Consider the following 23,844-nt stretch of genomic DNA (forward strand, 5'->3'; position numbering starts at 1 on the left):
ATTTTTTTTTATAACGGTTCCAAGCCGTTGCAAGACCCTTTTTATAACGGCTTTTCGGCCTATTTGTAACGGCTGGGCCGTTATAACTGTGACGTGTTTTTGTAGTGTTTGTTTCAAACATTTAGGAGTTTGTTGCTGATTTTTGGTTGTTTTACTTGGTAAAAAAATTATTGTTCTTCGTTGAGCATTTTGGGGAGTTTTGGAGACATTCACAGTTATGTTGAAGACATTTGGGATTCTGTTTCAAACATTTTGGGTAGTGTTGGTGATTTTTGGGTGTTTTACTTGGTAAAAATGCTATTGTTCTTCGTTAAGCATTTTGGTGGTTTTTGAAGACATTTACAGTTATGTTGAAGACATTTGGAATTTTGTTTCAAACATTTAGGGTATTGTTGGTGATTTTTGGGTGTTTCACTTGGTAAAAATCTTTTATTCTTCGTTAAGCATTTTGGGGATTTTGAGAAAAATTTAAAGTTATGTTGAAGACATTTTGGGTTCTGTTTCAAACACTTAGGGGGTTGTTGATGATTTTTGGGGGTTTTACTTGGTAAAAAAAATATTGTTCTTCATTAAGCATTTTGAGGGTTTTTTGAGACATTTACAGTTATGTTGAAGACATTTGGGATTCTGTTTCAAACATTCAGGGTTTTGTTGGTGATTTGTGGGTGTTTTACTTGGTAAAAAAAACATTTGTTCTTCGTAAGCATTTTGGAAATTTTGAGAAAAAATTTAAGTTATGTTGAAGACATTTTGGGTTTTGTTTCAAACATTTAGGGGTTTGTTGATGATTTTTGGTTGTTTTACTTGGTAAAAAAAACTATTGTTCTTCGTTGAGCATTTTGGGGAGTTTTGGAGACATTTACAGTTATGTTGAAGACATTTGGGATTCTGTTTCAAACATTTTGGGTAGTGTTAGTGATTTTTGGGTGTTTTACTTGGTAAAAAAGCTATTGTTCTTCGTTAAGCATTTTGGTTGTTTTTGGAGACATTTACAGTTATGTTGAAGACATTTGGGATTTTGTTTCAAACATTTAGGGTATTGTTGGTGATTTTTTGGGTGTTTCACTTGGTAAAAATCTTTTGTTCTTTGATGTGGTGTGAATTCACCACATTTATGTCACTTAATTTAAATGAGTTAGTCTATTTTATACTTTTATTTTGATTAGTTATAAACTTCTTTTGATTAAGTACTATCTATGGAGTTGAACAAGCAAAACGGATAAAAATAGAAGAAAGGCGCTTGAAGGGCGAATTGGTCATTTGGACCAGAGGTGATTCAGTAAATTTGTGTAAAAGTCAGTGGACCAATGAAAAGTAGAGCCAATGATGAGTCAAACGGTGAAGACGAGAATCGAATCGGAGTTCGGATGAAAAATGGTGATAGAAAGAAGTCGATGGATATTTCGGTCTTTGCTAAAAGTTAGAAGATGTAGAGAATGATGAGGGCACCCACTTTAATTTCTTAAAGAGAAGCAACAGCCCAAATTCCAAGCCCCAAGAGCCCAAGAAAGATAAAGAAAGATAAGTTTTATGAGCACCCCTATTTGGCCCAAGTCAAACAACCAAGGCAAGGGACCTAAGGTTTTGTCTTGGAAACAAAAATGAGAGGAGAAGACTGATGGAGGGGACACGATTTTTAACAAGGAGGTTTTGAGGGTTTTTGGGAGGCGATTCTGAGAGAAGGAAGAAAAAAACGGCTCCATAGAGAAACCAGGGACGGATATTGGGAGGATTTGGTGGTGGCGGTTTTGAATATCTGGCTGGGTTGTTTCGAAGGCTGGTATTTGATGGTGGTTTTGACGGTTTTTGTGGAAGATTTTGAAGGCTGTTTTGGTATTCGAAGGGGTAGTTTAATGTGGTTGTTTTGGTTGAGATTTAAGAAGTAGATTTTGGTTTTTGAAGGGCGGTTTTGGCTGGATTTGAAGTTGGTCTTTGGCTGAGAATTGAAGTGAGGATTGGAGCTGTTTGGACAAGAGAAGTGGTGAGCAAATCAAGTTGGACTAGGGTTTGTTTGGCTGCAGTGTTAATCGAATTTCAGCTGGGAAAACCAGAAACCTCTTCCATTTTCTCCCTTGTTCTTCCATTCTTTTTTACTTGTTCTTTATCTTATTCAACAACTCCAAAAGCATATTAACTTGTGTTAAGTTACTTTTGTCAACTCATTTGTGATTCTTAGTATTTCAAATTATAAAATCATGTGTGTGGTTTCTTATTTAACCTTGAATCTCAATATTTGTTTGACCATGAGTAGCTAATCAATTTGTTGAGGTCTAGGGATGAAATCTTGATATGTTTATGTATGTGTTTGTTTGATTAGATTAGTATGTTTGATATCTCTATCATGTTAGGTTAATCGGTTAAACTTGTTTCATGTCTTATGTCAAGCATATGTCATATAGTTACTTGTTAATCGATTTTTCCGATCTAGACTCGATGTTAATGGAATATGATGACCCTTTGACTAGTTATGACGATTAGGTATATCTAGCACTTAGAGCATCTAATTTAGAATCGAGAAGACTCAAACTTGAGAATCGACCCAAACAAGCATCTACGCAAATATATCTCGATTGATTCCCGAATCCTTAACCTCTCTCATATTTAGAATAAAACCCTAGTCTCCCGAGAATCTTTAGTTAATAGTTCAAGTTTACGTATTTCTCTTCTATTTCTTTTTGGTCAATGCCTAATTAAAACCCCCTCTTTACTTTATTTGTTTCTGTTTTTCTTCGTTAGTCATCCTTTCATACAAAAATTCCTATTACTTGTTCCGATTTAGGTTTTAGTCACTTTAATCCTCTTTAGCTTGTATTTAGTTACATTTGCCGTCTCGTGGATCGACCACGGTTTTACCGGGTACTACTTAATACCTCCGCTTGGGTTTGCAACCTTTTCGGGTGCATCAAGTTTTTGGCGCCGCTGCCGGGGATCGCAACGTGTAGCTTAGATATAAGTATTATTTTCTTTTATCCTAGATTCTAATTAGTTTTGTTTGCTTTGTGTTTGTCAGAAAAACAAAAATAACAAAAAGAGATCGAAAGGAAGAAGTTTGGGGATTTCGGAGAAAAGTGGAAACCCGACTTCAAAATCAAACAACAAAAGGGGGTAACGAAGTTCTATCTTTTATATTGTCTGACTCTTGTGTGTGTTTGTGAGTGCATTTTGTTCTCTCTTTTTGTGCATGAATAGTTGGATTAGGAATAGTCATAATCGTTTAGAGAGGAACATAGAGCTTGGTAGCACGTCTGAGTCTGACCACAACAATCATCGGTCGGACACTATGGAGGACCAAGAGAGCACACATGGTAGTGAGGGTCATGAGATGAACCCTCCTATGAGGAGCTTGAGAGATTACTTGCAATCCGACCGAACTAGTCAACCATCTTGCATTGTCCTTCTTATGCATGTTGGCAACTTTGAGATTAAGCATGGTGTCATTAACTTACTCCCTAAGTTCCATGGCTTAGAGTCTGGAAGCCCTTACCTTCATCTGAAGGAATATGACGAGGTCTGCTCGACACTCCGACTCGATGGAGTGCCCGCGGACATCGTTAAGCTTAAGCTATTTCCTTTTTCATTAAAGGAAAGAGGTAAGCAATGGCTTCATTCTCTATGCCCTAGATCAATAGGGAGTTGGAAAGAGATGACCACACACTTTCTTAAGAGATTTTTTCCCACTCATAAAACGAACACATTGAGACGGAGCATCATGAACTTTTCACAAAAGGAGCATGAGTCGTTTTATGAGTGTTGGGAAAGATTCAAAGAGCTCATAAATTCTTGCCCACATCACGGTTATGAGGTGTGGAGGGTTATCAATTTCTTTTATGATGGTCTATCCTCCACCCAAAGACAACTTGTAGAAATGATGTGTAATGGGGAATTTATGAGTAAAGATCTCGAGGATGCTTGGGATTATTCCGACCACTTGGCGGAAAATGCCCAAAGTTGGGACATATCCGATACAAATGATCGAAGTAAATCCAAGGCTCAAACGAGCTCAAGGGGAGGGATGTACCTTTTAAATGAAAGTGATGATGTGCATGCAAAGTTAGCCAATTTGACTAAACAGGTGGAGGCCTTAAAGGTGCAAAAGATTAATGTTGTTAGAGCACCGGAAGCTCGTATAGTTGTTTTTGATGTTTGTGATAGCATGGACCACTCCACTAGAGATTGTCCTCTGTTGGTCCATGAACAAGCAAATGTCATGACTAACTACAAAAGGCCATTTAGCTCGCCTTATTCTGACACTTATAACCCGGGTTGGAAGAACCATCCCAACTTGAGTTGGAAGAATGGTCCAACTGCAAATGATGTGCATAATCATCAAGGTCCCTCATCAAGCAATGCTTATGTACCACCTCCACGGAGGAACCTTGAGGATCCAATCCATGTAATGCTTCAGAATCATGAGCAAATGTTGCAAGGCCTTCGAGAGAGTATGGTTAGAATTGAGGCAAGGTTAAGTGTGGATGAGAAAGGCAAACTACCTTCTCAAACTCAAGAAAACCCTAGGGGAAACGGTGAGGGTAATACATCCGACCCTAGGGTTGCACATGTTAAGGCAGTTACTACTCTCAAAAATGGCAAAACGATTGGACAAGATGATCCTATGAGGGTTATTGAACCTGAGGAGCCTAACCAATCTGAGGGTAGTAGTGGTCATAACAAGGCATCCGACAAAACCTCAAGGCCTAACCAAATTCTTACGCCTAGTGTGCCTTTCCCTGAGAGATTGGTCTCCACTCAACCAATGAAAGATAATAGTGATATCCTTGAGATCTTTAAGCAAGTTAAGATCAACATTACTCTCTTGGATGCAATTAAGCAAATTCCTACTTATGCAAAATTCTTGAAGGATCTTTGCACTATGAAGAGGAAACATCATATGAAGTCTAGAGCTTTCTTGGCTAAAAATGTGAGTGTCATCATTAAGGAGAACCTCTCACCTAAATATAAGGACCCTGGATCCCCCACCATTTCATGCACTATAGGGGCGACTCACATTAAGCAGGCACTCCTTGATTTTGGTGCGAGCGTTAATCTTCTACCTTATTCGGTCTATGAGCAATTGGGCTTAGGTGAAATAAAACCCACCAAAGTAGTTTTACAACTTGCCGATCGCTCGATTAAGATGCCGAGAGGGGTGGTTGAGGATGTTTTGGTCCAAGTAGATAAGTTCTATTTTCCAGTAGACTTCTTTATCTTGGACACAAAACCAGTGATGAATGGTGAATCTCAAATTCCAGTCATTTTAGGTAGACCTTTCCTTGCAACATCACGGGCTTTAATTGATTGTAGGAGTGGTGCTATGAAACTCTCATTTGGTAATATGACTCTTATGGTTAACATTTTCAATTCTTGCAAGCATCCTATTTCTGATTATGATGAGTTTGATGTTGATTATGATGAGTCTGATGTTCAGGAGTTGCACATGATTGAGTCTTTTGTTCAGGGAGGCCTTGCTTTAGGTACCCAAGACCCATTAGAGACTAGTCTTATGAATTGCTTTACGTTTGATGATGAGATAACTATATCGGAAATGAACTCTCTCATGGATTCGGCACCTTTATTGGGCACGGAGATGTGGAAGGTTAGATTTGAGTCACTTCCAATCAATGAGCCTAAACCACAACCGTCTTCAATAGATTTTTCGAAACTTGATTTGAAGCCCTTACCGAGTGAATTGAAATATTCATGTTTGGGCCAAGAGCCATCATTTTCGGTTATTATCTCATCACAACTAACCAATTCACAAGAATATAGTCTATCGGAGGTCTTGAGAGATCACAAAGGGGTCCTAGGTTGGACTATTGCCGACCTAAAAGGGATTAACCCCACTGTGTGTACCCATAGAATCCATCTTGAGGATGATGCCAAACCTTCACGTGAAGGTCAACGAAGGTTGAACCCCCACATGAAAGAGGTTGTGAAGGCAGAAGTCCTCAAGCTATTAGAGGTCGGGATCATCTATCCCATCTCTGATAGCAAATGGGTGAGTCTGACTCAAGTTGTGCCTAAAAAGTCTGGAATTACCGTAGTCGAAAACGAGACCAATGAACTAATCCCGACTAGGAAAGTCACGGGATGGAGAGTGTGTATCGACTATCGGAAGTTGAATTCGATGACGAGGAAGGACCATTTCCCCTTACCGTTCATCGACCAGATCCTTGAGAAACTTGCCGGTCATCCTTATTACTGCTTTCTAGATGGATATTCGGGGTACAACCAGATTGAGATTGATGAGCGAGATCAAGAAAAGACTACTTTTACATGTCCCTTTGGAACGTTTGCATATCGGCGTATGCCATTTGGGTTATGTAATGCCCCTGCGACATTTCAAAGACTCATGTTGAGTATCTTTTCTGATATGGTGGGCCAGTACCTAGAGGTATTTATGGATGACTTTTCTCTCTTTGGTGATTCTTTTGATGTGTGTTTGCATAATTTGAAATGTGTGTTGAATAGTTGCTTGTAAATGAATCTTGTATTGAATTGGGAGAAATGTCATTTTATGGTCTCAAAGGGAATTGTGTTAGGTCATGTGGTGTCATCTAGTGGACTAGAAGTTGACCGTGCCAAAATAGAATTGATTTCGCACTTGCCTATACCTAAGAGTGTGAAAGACATTAGATCATTTCTAGGACATGCAGGGTTCTATAGACGATTCATCTAGGACTTTAGCAAGATATCTAGGCCTTTATGTGCTCTTTTGTCTAAAGAGAAAGATTTTATATTTGGTGATGAATGTATGAAGGCCTTTGATACTCTTAAGACCTTGTTGACCACGGCACCGATTATTCAACCACCCGATTGGTCTTTACCATTCGAGGTGATGTGCGATGCCAGTGACTATGCCCTTGGTGCTGTTTTAGGCCAGAGAAAAGACAAGCTACCATGTGTCATCTATTATGCGAGCAAAACTCTTAACGAGGCACAACTCAACTACTCCACCACGGAGAAAGAGTTGTTATCAGTTGTTTTCGCATTAGACAAGTTTAGGTCATACTTGGTAGGATCTAAAGTTGTTGTATACACAGACCATGCGGCCCTGAAATATCTTTTATCCAAGAAAGATGCTAAGCCACGATTGATTAGATGGATTCTTCTTTTGCAAGAGTTCGATTTAGAAATAAAAGATAAGAAGGGGTCTGAAAATGTGGTAGCTGATCATTTGTCTAGGCTTGTTACCCATAGCACTATAGAGGCTATACCAGTGACCGAGACATTTCCAGATGAGCAGTTGTTTGAGGTCTCTTTAGCTTCACAGTGTCCTTGGTATGCAGATATTGCTAACTACTTTGCTGTAGGACATGTGCCTTCTCAGTGGAGTGCTCAGGACAAGAAGAAATTCTTTGTCGAGGTGGGAAACTTCATTTGGGATGACCTGTTGTTGTTTAAGTATTACCCTGATCAGATTATCAGACGATGTGTCCCAGACTGGGAGCAAAAAGGTATACTTAAGTTTTGTCATTCTGAGGCATGTGGAGGTCACTTCTCTGGTAAGAAGACTGCCTTTAAGATCTTGCAATGTGGTTTCTATTAGCCTTCAATTTTTAAGGATGCATATCAATTTTGCAAAGCATGTGATAGATGCCAAAGAGTAGGATGCATGACCCGTAGAGACATGATGCCCCTTAACCCTATATTGATTGTTGAGTTATTTGATGTTTGGGGTATTGACTTTATGGGCCCTTTCCCTTCTTCTTTTGGTTATGTGTATATCTTAGTTGCAGTTGATTAATGTATCTAAGTGGATAAAAGTAGCCCCATGCAAGGATAATAGTCATAGGGTGGTCATAAAGTTCTTGAAAGAACACATTTTTGCTCGATTTGGCACCCCTAGGCTATTATTAGTGATGGAGGTAGTCACTTTTGCGATAAACCATTTGAAAGCTTGATGCGGACATATGGAATAACGCATAAAGTGGCCACCCCCTATTACCCTCAGACAAGCGGGCAAGTGGAAGTGTCTAATAGGGAGATAAAGCGTATTTTGCATAAGACGGTAAACCCGAATCGCAAAGATTGGTCCTTAAGACTAGTCGATGCTTTGTGGGCATATAGGACAGCTTTTAAGACCCCTTTAGGAATGTCCCCTTTCCGCCTTGTGTATGGCAAGGCATGTCATCTGCCAGTAGAGTTGGAACATAAGGCATATTGGGCCAGAAAACGGCTCAACTTTGACTTAAACAAAGCGGGAGCAAAGAGGAAGCTTGATCTTAATGAGCTTGAGGAGATTAGGAATGAGGCTTACACGAGTGCCAAGATTTATAAGAGTAGAATGAAGGCCTTTCATGATAAACGAATTCTTAGGAAGACGTTTGAACCTTTAGACAAAGTTCTTCTCTATAACTCTAGGCTCCATTTATTTCCCGGTAAACTCAAGTCTCGTTGGACTGGCCCATATATTGTGAAGACCGTGTTCCCTTACGGTACCGTTGAGATCGAGGATCCCAAAGATGGCAATTCTTTTAAAGTGAATGGCCAACGGTTAAAGCCATTTTTGGACCTTGAAGACCCGGAAGTTGAGACTACCCCATTGGTTGATCCGGTGTACCAGGATCAATCTCCCTCTCATGTTGGTCAATCCTGTACATCAGGGTTGACCCCCCTCTCATAGTCAGACCTCTCGGAGTCGATGTTTATGGGTATCATCTCTGGAAACCCTCCACGAGACAAAACTCGTGCTCTCGTGCATACGAGAGACTCAAAGGCTAGTTGCATAGCTTGATGCAATCATGTGATCCCGCGTGAGTGGTCATTTTTATATGGTCATGCTTATGCTTCATTCTTATGTTTTATATTGATGTGTTAGGAGTGTTTCTCACTTTGTATAATTTTGGGACGTGGTTCGTTCCAAGTTTGGGGATGGCGATGGGCTTATCATCAACTTGGAACTCGAATACATAAGTCTTGGTAGTATCAATTTTTATCTCCGTCGGCTATGGTAATATACTTCCACTCTTGTCTTTAATTTATTGTACCTCTTATCTTTTGGTGAGTATATGCTTAGAACATTGAGGACAATGTTAGTTTTAAGTTTGGGGATGGGGATACGACCGTTTAGTTGCATGACATCATGACCTTAGATTTCAAAAGGCAAGAGGGTTCAACAAATTGACCAAATTTGAAAACTTTTGGGTAGATTTGTTATGACTCTAGTGGTATTTTTAAGTATGTTGATACATGTGGTTCTTTCTTGATAAATCTTATGCATGCTCTTAGTCTTTTTCATGAATGTTAAGTCCTTTGGTGTTGGTGTCTTATCATGTGAGTAGCATCTTAAGGAAGAAGGAACACTTCTAAGTGACCTAAAATAGTCATTAGTGGAGACTTCAACCCATGTGAGATATCTGAGCCTTTCTATTGCTTTTGAGTGTACTCTTCCGCGCTAACTCCGAGTAGAATGAAGAGCTACTCAACTTCGCAACTTTCAATTGAGCTTAGACGATCTCATGAGCTCAACTTCCTTAGCCACTAGGAGTGACATCAGGATAGCGAATAAACCTTACTATTGTAGTCCACGAAACCCGATAATGGTGTCAACTTTAGGGAAACGGATACTCCACCATCCATTCATCATACTACTCCCGAGAATGAAGGCATGAAAAGTAAAGAAGAAAGAATGTGAAAGCAAAGTGTGAAAGTAAAAGTGATTTGTTGAAAATACTAGTTTGTATTTTTGTTTTGGTGTTTGGTTATGTGTGTAAAAAAAAAAAAAAAAAAAAAAAAAAAAAAAAAAAAGTAAAGAAAGGAAAGAAAGTGAAAAAAAAAGTGAAAAAAGGAAAAAAGAAAAAGGAAAAAGAAAGGAAGTTGTTTTTGTGCAAAAGTTCATGTGAACTTTTAAGTGTTTGACTGTTGTGGAAAATAAAGTATTCAATGCAACAAGTCCAGTTTAAAAGTTGTTTGAGTGTTTTTTTATCATTGAAGGGTGAGTGAGCTTCCCCATTCCGTTAGTGGTTATTTTCATTCCTAAGAGATCATTTCGTTTTAGAACTTGATATCCTCATTTAATTTTTGTATGTGTTGAGTTTACTTTGTTCCATGCTCACACATGAGAGTAAACCATTATGATTCGTTTTTGAGTGATTTCATGTTTAAGAGCGTATAACCGTGAGGCCAAAGTCGAGGCGAAATGTGCTATGATAGGAAACAAGGTTTTGTTACTTTAGACTTGGATGATACTTATGATGATGGGACACTTGCATTTGAGTATAAAACTATTAGTGAGGAGACTCTTAGCATGTTTTTATGTTTATTGGTTTGATTCATATGTTTGGCATACTTAAGTCTCTCACTTGTTGATCATCACCTTATTTCCATCGTTAGTTGGACTCTTATGTCTTTTGGAAATCTAGAACTTTGTGGGTGTATACACTGGAAACCCTCACGAGACAAAACTCGTCCACTAGGGGTAACCTAGGGGTTTAACGGCTTGTTGCATACGCTAAATGCAACCGGGATTCCTCCAAAAGTGAGTTAGGATTTTACTTTATTGTTTTGTTTTGTTTTGTTCGTTTGCTCGAGGACTAGCAAATTTTAAGTTTGGGGATGTTGATGTGGTGTGAATTCACCACATTTATGTCACTTAATTTAAATGAGTTAGTCTATTTTATACTTTAATTTTGATTAGTGATAAACTTCTTTTGATTAGGTACTATCTATGGAGTTGAACAAGAAAAACGGATAAAAATGGAAGAAAGGCGCTTGAAGGGCTAATTGGTCATTTGGACCAGGGGTGATTCAGTAAATTTGTGTAAAAGTCAGTGGACCAATGAAAAGTAGAGCCAACGATGAGTCCAACGGTGAAGACGAGAATCGAATCGGAGTTCGGATGAAAAAGTGGTGATAGAAAGAAGTCGATGGATATTTCGGTCTTTGCTAAAAGTTAGAAGATGTAGAGAATGATGAGGGCACCCACTTTACTTTCTTAAAGAGAAGCAACAGCCCAAACTCCAAGCCCCATGAGCCAAGAAAGAGGAAGAAAGATAAGTTTTATGAGCACCCCTATTTGGCCTAAGTCAAACAACCAAGGCAAGGGACCTAGGTTTTTGTCTTGGAAACAAAAATGAGAGGAGAAGACTGATGGAGGGGACACAATTTTTAACAAGGAGGTTTTGAGGGTTCTTGGGAGGCGATTCTGAGAGAAGGAAGAAAAGAACGGCTACATAGAGAGACGGATATTGGGAGGATTTGGTGGTGGCAGTTTTGATTATCTGGCTGGGTTGTTTCGAAGGCTGGTATTTGGTGGTGGTTTTGACGGTTTTGTGGAAGATTTTGAAGGCTGTTTTGGTATTCAAAGGGGTAGTTTAATGTGGCTGCTTTGGTTGCCCTTGGGGCATGTTAGACTTTTGGCGGAGTGAATCCCGCAGCACTTGAACTGCTTTGGTAGTGTTGAAAATGACAACTTAGTAATTGCTCTTTATTTGCTGATTTGGTATTTGGTAGTTCTTTGAGAACTTAGTACATAACATGCTCATATAAAATGTAATAAGTGCTTGGTAGATTAAACTGAGGAAAGGCGTGCCAGGGTAGCCCAGGGGTGCCAAAATTACAATATCATGCCTAGTACCCCGTTGTTTTAGGGGTAAAGAGAGTGGTATGTCAGAATAACCCGAGTCGCTGGGACTGTCATCGGTCTTCTTTGTAGCTTATCTTGTGCCTCGTTGAGTGGAGGGTGAGTAAAATGAGATTGCGCCGTCTGTTCGTCTTGGCTTGGGCAGAAGTGTGCCCCGTCTGTTCGTCTTGGCTTGGGCGTAGGTGTGCGAGTTAGGAGGGAGGAAGCGTTGTCAAGGCAGAGGTGTCTCATCGCCAGCTTGAGCTGTCTCTGCGGAGGTGTCGTCTGGGCAGAGGTGTTAATTTGCCAATGCTAGTTGTCCTTTGTCCCCCCAGCCTAAGTGCAGAGTTAGTTCACTCTGGACTTAGGTTGTTGTTTTGGTCGGCGTCGTAGGATGTGAGAAACGTGTCTTTCTCCAGCTTGTCCAAGTCCGCCATTAGGTGGTTGATCCTGCACACTGAGACGTAGGTGGTCGATGGCATTGCCATCGACCTTCCGATGCCCGAGTTTAGTGAGAGTTCAGAGATGACAATGAAGAACAGACGAAGGAGGTAATGGTATGCATTACTCTCCCTCATTTAAAGAGTCGAACTAGGACTTATCTGCAATTAGGTGTTATTCTGGTTAACATCGTAGAATGGGAGAAGGGTGTCTTCTCTTCTGCTTGTCTGTGTCTGGCATTAGATAGCTGGTCCTGCACGCCAAAAAGATAGGTGGTCGATGGCATAGCCATCGACCCTCCGACGCCCAAGTCAGTAAGTCTTTTAGACAACAAAGAAGATTCATGAAAGATGTGAGATCATGTGTTACTCTTTTTCAGACTAAGTGCTGAGGTAGGTTTGTTCCAGCCTTAGATCGTTATCTTGGTTGACGTCGTAGGACAGAAGATGGTATCTTGTTCCCAGCTTGTCCGAGTCTACCGTCTGATAGCCAGCCTGTTCGCAAAAAAAAAAAGGATAGTCGTAATGCAGAAAAAAAGATAGAAAAGAATAATTCTTCTTCTGCAAAAGTCAACATGATTGAGGGTGCACCAAACCCCAAACAGAAAATAAAGAGAATGAGACCAGGTAAGTCATCAAGGAAAAATAATGACGGCTTTGATGGTACTTGTCACAATTGTGGCAAAAATGGTCATTTTGCTAGAGATTGTCGTACTAAAAACGACAAATTCAACAAGAACAAGAAGGCTAAAAATCATTCCTCTCTTGTGGAAGATGAATAACTCCAGAACCTATGTGCTTTGGTATACTGGAATGGAGGAAGAAATAGAAGAAGTAACAGAGGACCTTCAGAAACTTAATATATGTAATGTAGCTACTGAAGTTAACTTGGTTGGTTGAAATCCAAGTGATTGGTGGGTTGATACAGAGCCACTAAACATATTTGTGGAGACAAAAACTTGTTCTCTACATATACCAAAATTCCAAAAGGAGAAACCCTATTTATGGGAAATGCTTCTACTACTCAAGTTGCTGGAAAAGAGAAGGTAGTTCTGAAATTCACATCAGGAAAAGAAGTTACCCTCAACGATGTATTTCATGCACCAGATATTCGTAAGAATTTGATATCGGGTTCCTTGCTTTCATAAAATGGGTTCAAACTAGTATTTGAGTCTAATAATTTTGTTATATTTGTCCCATATGCTAACGAGAGGAAATTTTTGCCAAATTTTTAGGGACATACAATGGTTGTCTCAAATGCTAACGAAAAGAAATTCTCGCCAAATTTTTAGGGACACATATTAATTGTCTCAAATGCTAACGAGAGGAAATTTCCGTCAAATTTTTAGGGACCAATATATGCTGTCTCTAATAATCGTTGATATAGGGACAGTTACTAACCATCTCAAAAAATCTTCGGGACAGATGCCATCAGTCCCTTTAACCGTCCCAAATATTATTTGGGACGACCCTTTCCTGGACAAATTCATACCGCCCCCAATACTCTATTAAGGACGGTGGTTCCACTTTTGGGATGACTTTTTTTCCGTCCCTAATTGACCTATTTTTTGTAGTGAATCTGGACCGAAATGAAAGAGCTAGAAAGGGTTAGACCAACGAAAATGAGGAACACGAAAAACATTTGGCATGGTATATTTAAAGAGCTAATTAATGAGTTGATCTGATCTTACACATGAAATTGCTTTAGGTTCTGAAAAAAAACATGACTCATAATTGAATAAAGGATCTAGGTAAGTGAAATCAACTTTAGATATATTTTGATTATGTTTTAAATCAGATAGAGATTTGAATCAGGTCAAGAACATGAAAATATGATTCTGAGAACAATTGTAGCATGTAAAAAAGATAGGACATGAGAAGCGAAGAAAAACTAATCTTACAGGAAAGTAAATATGGGGAAGATAAGATTTGAACTTATATTCCAGATGGCGTCCTTTCTTATTATATTGTTTTTATCAATCCTCTTATATGAGAATTACAAGCTAGTGAAAAGAATTAAGAAAGTTGGAGGAGGGGAACTGAGAGATCTAATGAAAACAGGATGAAACTGAGAGATCTAGAAGCTCCCTTGATTATAATAATGTCAGTCCCATAAAAGACAAGTTTGGTGGTTGCCAAATGTGCACAATATACTTTAATAAACAAAACATACGAACAAGTAATAACTGTGTAAAATTGTGATATCCAAAAGGGGTGGATAAACTCGAAGTCTCTGAGTTTCTTAGTTCGTCTAAAGGATTTTTAGTCATTAGAATTAAGATTTACTGCCTTCTCTTTTCTTTGCTATGAATCTAATTGAATCGAGATTCTTCTATAGTTTGATTTATGTTCCATTTTGGGAATGAATTGGAACTAATTTGAGATTGAACTTCACAAGATAATAAATGGATAGATTTGCTCCGCAATAGGAATACTATGAAATGAATCGAAAAAGTGTTTGACGTAGGATTAATGGTGAACAAAAACTGAATCTCATTTAGGGATTTTTAAGAATTTATTTTGGTATAGTAAATCACTGTAAATTGGTTGAGGCCTTTTCATTATGATTTTCCACATAAATTGAATGATATTGGATGGAATAGAATTGTGTCAACTCGAGAAGAAATTGGTTTGAAATTATACATAAGCCGAAACTAATTAGTCCCTATTTTGAATTGAACTTGCTATAGATACGTGAGAATGATTTAGATTTTTTTTTTTTGGTAAAACTAGAGTGCACGTAGAGAGTTGAAAGTAGAAAAATCCTGAGATGGATAGACAATTACATATCCTGATCATGTTATCAGCTTAATAAATTAAGACAACGTTACAAATGCGTCAATTTGGTAGACTTAAAAGTTCAAAACTGGAAATGACCAACGTCAAAAAATTTCAAAAGTGGAAATGACCGACAACAAAAAATTAACTGACCTTAAAAATTTCTATGAGAAGTAGAAATCGGTCAACCAAAAGATAGTCAGAGATGAGATAAAGAAATGTTTAAGATAGAATGAGAAAAAGATAAAAAAAAAGAAGCGGTACAAACGTAATCAGTAACGCAGACAGGTGGGTGCTGATGAGGCCGGGATGTTGGAAGGAGGGACAGTGATCACCGATCGCGGGTACATGGTCAGTGTCCAAAAAGCGTGGGGCTAGAGAGGGAAATGAAAGGACAATGCAGACGGGTGCCTGATGAAAAAGGTAGAGTAGCCGAAGAATTTGAAGAGTCGAAAGAAAAACGGCCTAGAACGAATCTGTTCGGAAGCACGGCTCGTAGGAAAGACCATCCAATGCAGGGCGGTCTACAGGTCGCTCGATAGGCCAAGTCGTCACAGGCTATTTTTGGTCTAGAGGGTGGGGAAGTGGATGGGTCCTCCGTGGATGATGGTAAGGAATTAAGGGCAGGAATTTATTCAATTGTAGCACAGGGTAAATCTATTCACAGGTAGCCAAATAAAACAAGATAAACACTATACTACCAGCTAAGTCCTAACAAGATAAACACTATACTAAAACATTGATCTTTAAGCCAGGGACTAAATATAAAACCTAACTTAGAAAAACCCTAAATTGATACTGAAGATGAGGCTTCATTGATGGTTCTCTTTATCTTCTCCAATGTGGAGGATACAACTTCATTGACAGTCTCCACCGATCGCGGGTAAAGTCCTCACCAATACTTGAAATGCCACCTTTACTATCGAAGAAGTACTAATTACGGCAGAGGTACCGCCACCACCACCAAAACTATTACCATTGTTAGCTCCACCACGATCTACACGCATATAGTTCACACCATCTGGGACAATGAAGAGTCCGGAGGGAAGTACTAGCACCACATCACAAACACTATACACCATTATCATACCACCAAAAAGCACACTAGAAATAACTTTTAATATTATTATTATTAATAATTAAAGAGTAAATCTTCGACTGTTTATTATTTTCATTTACAGAAAATATGAGATGATTAGTTTAAAATTTACAAGTCTATCAAGATAATGTCTTTATGGATCAAGGGAAACTATAGCGTAGAAAAAAATGGTTTTTAGAGTCCCGGCCATAAGGAGTTTTTGTTCTAGTTTGAAAGTTATCGGAGGTGTAAATTTTGTTTTTAGAGTCGCGGCCATAAGGGGTTTTTGTTCTAGTTTGAAATTTATGGGAGGTATAAATTTTGTCCATTCGTTCTCAAATCCCTACTATGAAAGTGATAGTGATGAAGCTTGATAAATACAATAAAATACTAACATGTTTTTATTGATTTCTTATGAATCTTATTAAATGTGTTTCAGTACTCGATTGTTTGTGGCCTACAAGCTACGGGCTACACACACTTATTATACCTAGTACATATGTTATTTATCCACCAAACAAATGAAAAGAAAATAATATTTGTGAAATTCAAGATCAATAACAAAGATATCTCGGAACAAATAAATTAAAACAAAAAAGATTAAGACTAAAAATCTGAAAGTAGTATTTTGCCAGAAGAAATATGTGTGAGTTGGAATCGGATTTGTGACCTTATACTTAAGATAACTTCATTTAGACGAACCTTCATGAGCTTAAATCTAATGACGAGCATTTTCTCGTTGAAAAATTTGATTCATATAATCGACCACAATCTCTGCAAAGTTAAAATAGATTAATAAACTAATTTTAGAAATCTATCCATATAACAATAGTGAAGATAGATGTATTAGTTAAATTAAGATCCTACTCTTTGTGAGGAGGGGAAACTATTGTACCACAAACCGTTTGTAAAACTAGTTTCTTGAATCCATCCATTTATTGATAAAAATCTAACTTTATTCAACAAACTAGCTATGGAGCTAAAGTCTAAAAAGAAGATGGATCCTGGAAATAAATTTGGTACAGACAGATTTGGACAACTTGTTACACCCTCCGTCCCATTTTGTTTGACCCAAGGTTACCAGATTCGCTGGAACCCCCTGCGAACCGCGATCTGGTTCGCGCGAACCCTTTTAGGGTACGTTCGCGAACCAGATCGCCCGATCTAGCGAACCGATTCTCATGAAGAATGGTAGGAACACAATCGAAATTTTTGGGATGAACACAATCGAAAAATAGGAGACTTAGTTACAAATACAATTATTATTGAAGAATTTTGGGAGAAATTTTATATTTTATGTACCGAATTATCGTACCGAATAGGTATACCCCCCACGTACCGGATACACTCTAATAGGCGTACCGCGTACCCGTTTTCGTACCGCGTACCGGAACATACCGCGAATCTGGTAACCTTGGTTTGACCTTTTGGGAGATCCAACTTATTAAGGATTTTCATTTATTGCTTCCTAATTCAATAGGAAACAAAGCTACACAAAAACTAAAAACATAATTTATTCTCTACTTATCACCAACCGACAAAACATAGAATAATTCGTTGTAAATCGACTCTAAAGAAGGTGCTCTTTCTCCTCTCTTCTCGACTTTGTCTTTCAACTAAAAATTTAAAAATATCGTGAATTTTCGGTTATTGGTTGATACCTTGCTGGAATGAGAATAGTGAGTTTAGAGAAATCAACAAGAAAGAAGGTAAGTGAATTCATCAATAAATAAACTTCAGCAACACTAAATTTTGTAGCTTGGTGTTTAGCCAATACATTGCAGTGATACAATAACTTTATATTTTGACCCCAATAAACAAAAACAAACTACAAAGCACACTAATGCAGATCTAGAAAGATCAAATAAATATATACCAGAAAATTCTTGTTACATTAAAAAAATCCTTTTCGGGTCGTAACCCATTTAAACAAGTAAACTAGGGAGCATCATCGCAGAGTACGTTTGAGATTCTATTGTCAATAGAGGAAAAGTTTATTTAGCATCAGTTCTGATCTTCTGAGACATTCTTGGCTTATTATGTCCTATGTTCTAGGATTTGTCGACAATCAGCAATTTGAAATGTCGGATGTGATTATAATTATAATACAATTCATAAAAGACCCGAACTCAATATCACGGTATTCATCGTTAGTCCTCCCTTACAATCTATTTGAGTAAATGAATTATTCTATGCTAAAGCTTCTTTCTCTAAACTCACTAAAGAAGTGTTCATTTTTCTCTAAACTCACTATTCTCATTCATCTCTGATGAGTAAGAATAGTTTCAATACAAGTATTCTCATTCGACTTTGACTTTGTTTAGGCATAAAAAACTCAATAATGCAACAGACTGATTCACTAAGCCAGGGAACCTACTTAACTTTCTAGCTTTGATGTCTGCCATGACAAAGGGATTTCCACATTTTGGCCTGCAAAAATAGCATGTACTCCTAGTATATAGTTGTCCCAGCAACATGCCACTCATATACCAACTCTAGTGGACCTTCTGACTTGGTTTTCAGTTTGAAGTGGACATGGCTTGAACGACCACTAACTTCAAAGGGTTCCAATTAAAAGTTTACTGTATGGTAAATAGGAGGTTCCACTCCGACCGACTAGTATGATACAGACTTTTTAACCTCTATCCAAGTATGGCAGTGGTAATGCTGGGGACTGGGGCCAATCTTGGCCTGCAGAAACTTTAAACGTAGATGGCAGCCGAAATTTGCATCCTTTCTAGAGAGAGAAATAGGGAGGTCACCTTCAACAGTCGGTGTTCATTTGCTTGGGTCAATAGCTCAGCCGACACAATAATAGGGAGTTCGCCATCAATGGTCGGCGTTCTTTTGCTTTCATGTCTGGGGTGGCCTTGACTTTTCGGACAACTATAATTTTTAGACTTAACATTATTTAAGGTAAACCAACTCCATGACAATTACTTTTGAAGGAAAAATCCATCATAATATAGATTCAGTTTGTTGTATCTATAGAATTACTCTTAAACTGTATGGTAAATAGGAGGTTTTTTTTTTTCTTTTTCTTTTTTAAGGGATACTACCGACGAGAAGAATAAAGGTCGTCGGCCAGGGTCAACCAGGTCAACCACTATCGACTTCTACCGACGAAAATTAAGAAAACCGTCGGCCAAGGTCAACCTCTATCGACGCGTACCAAAATTCCGTCGGGAAGAAAAAAAAAATGTGCGCCAAATTACCACCGACGGGTTATAGAAAACCGTCGAGCCAAATTTTGGCGGAAATTTTTTTATTTTGAGCGCCAATATAGTCCACGAAAAAATAAATATACCGCCAAATATATGCCGACGAAAAAGAAGTGCGTCGGCAAGCTAAAAAAATACGGAATTTCCCGGGACGACCTATGCCGACGTCAGTTAGTAAAAACCGTCGGCGGAAGTCCAATACTGCCGACGACTCTTCCTAAAACCGTCGGTGATAATTTTATCGCGACACATTTACATTTTTCCGTCGGTAAAGCCCGTCGGCAATATTCGCGATTTTTGTAGTGATTATAATGAAAATTACATTGGAACTAATGTAGAACCAATAGAAATTTTTTATTAGTATTAAAAGTAAGGGTAGATTGAGAAACATCATAAAACTAGTAATAAATAAGTCTTATTTAAAGTAAGTGGACAAACATTTTGGGACTTTCTTAAAGGGAATAACACCCAAACAAAATGGGACGGAGGGAGTATTAATTAATATTCAATGTAGATTTGATGGTGGAAATATATTGATCTGATTTAAGACATAAAATTGATTTTGATTCTATCAGAGAAAATACAAAGATCGATATGACTCAACATAGAATTAGGGGTCTAGGTGATGAAGTGAACACCCCCGCCCACCCCATGGATAATTGAAACTAAGAAACCCTCCTATTGTTAATCAAAACGAAGAAACCCCCCAAATTTAACCTGATCGTCAATTTGACAGTTAAGTCAAACAAAGATAGTCATTACCACTTAACAAAGCTCAATAAATCAAATACTACCTAATCAAATTTATAGTATAAGTTTCTTATATTTAAAAAACAACATAGCTTAATAAATAGTCATTTTTGAATTATCTTAATATGTTTCTGCAAAATTTAAACTTAAACAAAATACTTTTAACTGAGAAATAAATTCAAAAATTGATAAAATGAATATCTTGAACCCACATACAACAAGGTGTTGTATATCCCTAAACTCCAACAAATTGGCTTTTATGTTGATAAAAAAAAGTGGCTTTTTTTTATCTTAATCAAAAAAAATGTTCATAGTTGACTGACTTAATAGTAGACCTTGTGAAACTCTTTTAAAATTGTTGCAACCATTTTGGTCACTTTTGTAGGTCCTGTGAGGGTAGTTTCGACAATTTTTTTGAAAAACAACTATCTTTGACTGACTTAACGGTCAAATTGACGGTCGGGCTAAATTTAGGGGGGAGGGTGGTTCTTAGTTTTGATTAATATTGAGGGGATTTCTTAGTTTCAATTATCCATGGGGGGGCGGGGTGTAAAACTTAAATGATAATTTAAAAGTGAATATGAAAATAGATTGAATCAATCACGGAAATGAACAAATGATTAAGAGAACGACAAAAATAACAAACTAAAATATAAGTATTAAGAAACTACAAATATATCTCACCGAAAACTAAATTTTAAATTTTAAAAAAGATATGTCAAGAGAAACGAATAAAAACAATACATAAATGAATTGTGGGAAAGAAAAATTAGAAATCAAAAAAATAAAAAGAAAACACAAACCTATATTTGAGATGCTACCTTTCCGGTTCCGCTATTTTTATGAATCCTCCAATGAGAATAATTTCAAGGTAGTACAAAATTACAAAGATTAGAGGAGGGGAATGGAGAGATCTACTGAAAACAAGATGAAATTGATGAAAACAAAAGAACCTGACTAGCTTTATATAGAGAGACCTAATTCAGCGCTTCCACCCAAAAATCATCTAGAAGCTCCCACTTAACACGCACACATCTAAAAGATTCTCGATAATAATGTAACAGATTCCACAAAAGAAAATTTTGGTGAGTTTCTAAATACGTTGCCAAACACTTTAATAAAAAAGAGAATATGTAAACAAGTAATAATCATCTGAGATTGTGATATTCATAGGCACAACCGATAACTCCAAGTCTACCAACCCCACTCTGAGTGTCTTAGTTTGGTCAAAAATATTTTGTCACTAAATTTAAGATTTTGCTTCTTTTTTTTCTTTTCAATGATTTTAATTGAAAGATTGCCCTCTAGTTTGATTTATGTCCCCTTGCAGTAATGAATGGAACCAATTAGAAATCGAACTTCATTGAATGAGAAAATTAAAAGATTTGTTTCGGCACAGGAATAATTGGTAATTAATTGAGAATGGTTATGATTGATGCCGGTCATGAGATTGAACAAAAAATGAATCTGATTGGGGATATAAAACCATTTGGTTTCCTATTGGGAAATCAATTGAAATTGGTTAATGCCTTTCGGTTATGACATTGAACCTAAACTGAATGATCTTGGATGAAATTAAATTGGGTCAAGTCCAGAAGAAGTTGTTTTGAAATTGGAAATAAATTTAAATTAATTAGTCCTCAAGTAGAGTTGAACTCTACGTCGACATAAAATGATTTACTGTTTTAGTTGCAAAGTCGCAGAAAGTTAAAAATAGAAAAATCTTGAGGTGGATAGACAATTGCACAACATGATAATGTTGTCAATTTAAAAAAACGTTATAAGTGCGTAAGTTTAAGTAACCTATGAATGTAAAGTAGATTACTAAAACCTTAAGTCACAAGTCACAACTAGGTCATGAAGTCTTCTTTTTTGTTGCAACACTAGGTCATGAAGTCTACATAGCAAAATGTGATATATTTGTGTAAATTTCCAGTTTTTGGCATAAATATTAGGTACAAGTAAATCGGGTGGCAAGTATAAAAAAGAAATGTCGTTACATATGTAGAAATGAAATATCAGTGTATAATGTTCTCTCATTTCCCAGTTAATCTAACATATATGAATTGCCTCCACGTTTATTTATATGTTTACATAGTTGGGGTTGAAAATGGTGCACGAAATTAAGCTGGAATAACGAGCAAGACTGAGCAAGATGAAGGTGGTTCTAAGATCATTAAGTTCAAAATATAATATGAAACTCTCTTTAGTTGAGCGTGATTACGTTCACGATCCACGTGAGAGACCGAACGTCAAAAATTGTATTGTTTCTAAAAATAAGTTTGAAATGAATGAAGAGCGATAAATATGCAACGTACACACATAACCTCATGGCCGACCTGTACCAAAACAAACTCCATAAAAGTCCTTATACTGTTATATTTGTTAAAGGTCCTTATCCTGTTATATTTGTTAAAGGTCCTTATCCTGTTATATTTGTTAAAGGTCATTACATCATAGAATTTTTGGGTGTATGGCCCAAAAAAGTGGCCCTAATAGGACTTTTAGTCCTCTCTAATCCCATAAAGGGTATAAAAACCAAAATAATATTAGAAATAGATATCTAATCATTTTGGTTCAATCTAGAGAGCAATCACAAATCCCTAGAATAATTATACTTTATTAATACCCAGACTAACCTTTCTTAAATATCTAAACAGTTATAAGATCAAAATCCGTTAAGATTTTTTCCATTTTTATCTCACTGTTTCTCTCTCCAATCACGTTTTATATTAAGCAATCGTGATCTTATCATAATAAGCAAGTTTTGTAACTGAAAACATAAAGTTTCTAATCATCTTTTCACTCTCTCTCCTTTCATCTGTTTCGAACGTAAATCCTCCATTAAACTCCATTAAAACAAAATCATTTTGAGTTGCAGCAATCATAATCACCATTCTTTATCAGGTAAAACATTCATATGATTATAACTTTCTTTGAATTTGTTTTAGTTTACGATGATGTTGATTTACAATCTACATCTTCCATTAATGCAAAGGATTTGTTAAAATTTCATTAGAGCTAATCAAAGTCAGGTAAACAATCTTCTATTTATTGTTTAGGATTCATATGGTTATGAATCTATGGTTTTTCTTTCTCTCTCTAAGGATCTATTGAATGATAGCTGTTTTGATGAATTAACTATTCATTACTGAATCTTAAACAACTTCTTATTACAGAAAGAATCAATCCTCTAAAGATATGTAGATTAAGCTTAATGAGATTGTACTTTTTGTTCAGATCCGGTTTTCAATCCTTCTGGAGATTTGAATTGTGTTTTTACCGTACGGTTCATCGTAACAGAATTATAAGTTCCTGTACTTTATCATAAAGTATCGTAGTTTAATCTAAATCAGGCAAACATCAGAAGCTCAATGATTTTGACTTTGTGAACTCCATTTCATAACTTAATAATAAATTATATAGACTTTATTAGGATGTTAATGAATGTTTTATTATGGATCATAAATTATATGTTCGCAATGCAACATTATGTATACTTTATTATAAATCAGATTTCGTTTCTTTAACATAAATTATTCACAAAATTATTATTCATATGGATTGATTTATAATAAATTATATATACTTTATATAAATGTATAATTAATTTATCATTCTTCAATATAATTTATGCTAAATTTATTTGTATTGAAATGGAGTCCACATGTTATCACAGATGGATTCCCAGACAGAATCAACAAATCAAATTGAAATCAGATGGTTGGGACAAGATATTTACAGAAGTAGGACAGCTCTTTTCCGGTGGTGCCAAAGCAGTTCGATATGCTCTTAGGCAATATAGTATTAACACAGGACATGATTTCAAATTCTTGAAAAATGATACAAAGCGTGTTACTGCTGTGTGTCCTGTGGAAGATTGCTGGAGAGTGCATGGTTCGGCACCATTAAAATGCGAATCGATGTTCATTTTGAAAGATCTGGAAATGAAACATGACTGTGCTGATTTCATTAAGAAGATCAAAAAACCCAAAATCAACAGTTCTTTTGTTGGTA

The 23,844-nt window shown here is 36.9% G+C and overlaps 1 protein-coding gene across 1 annotated transcript; it reads left to right on the forward strand.

The window, feature by feature from the left end:
• Positions 1 to 1,843: 1,843 nt before the first annotated feature.
• Positions 1,844 to 7,557, forward strand: LOC147549482 (uncharacterized). Its single transcript, XM_086667207.1, has 2 exons — positions 1,844 to 1,981; positions 3,011 to 7,557. Exon 2 carries the CDS (start codon positions 3,182 to 3,184, stop codon positions 6,476 to 6,478), a length of 3,297 nt encoding a protein of 1,098 aa, XP_086523333.1. The 5' UTR covers positions 1,844 to 1,981; positions 3,011 to 3,181; the 3' UTR covers positions 6,479 to 7,557.
• Positions 7,558 to 23,844: the final 16,287 nt, after the last annotated feature.

The sequence above is a fragment of the Eschscholzia californica genome, unplaced genomic scaffold, assembly GCF_041429995.1.
Source record: "Eschscholzia californica isolate CP2 unplaced genomic scaffold, dmEscCali1.0.p SCAF_3, whole genome shotgun sequence".
Taxonomy (NCBI): Eukaryota; Viridiplantae; Streptophyta; class Magnoliopsida; order Ranunculales; family Papaveraceae; genus Eschscholzia; species Eschscholzia californica.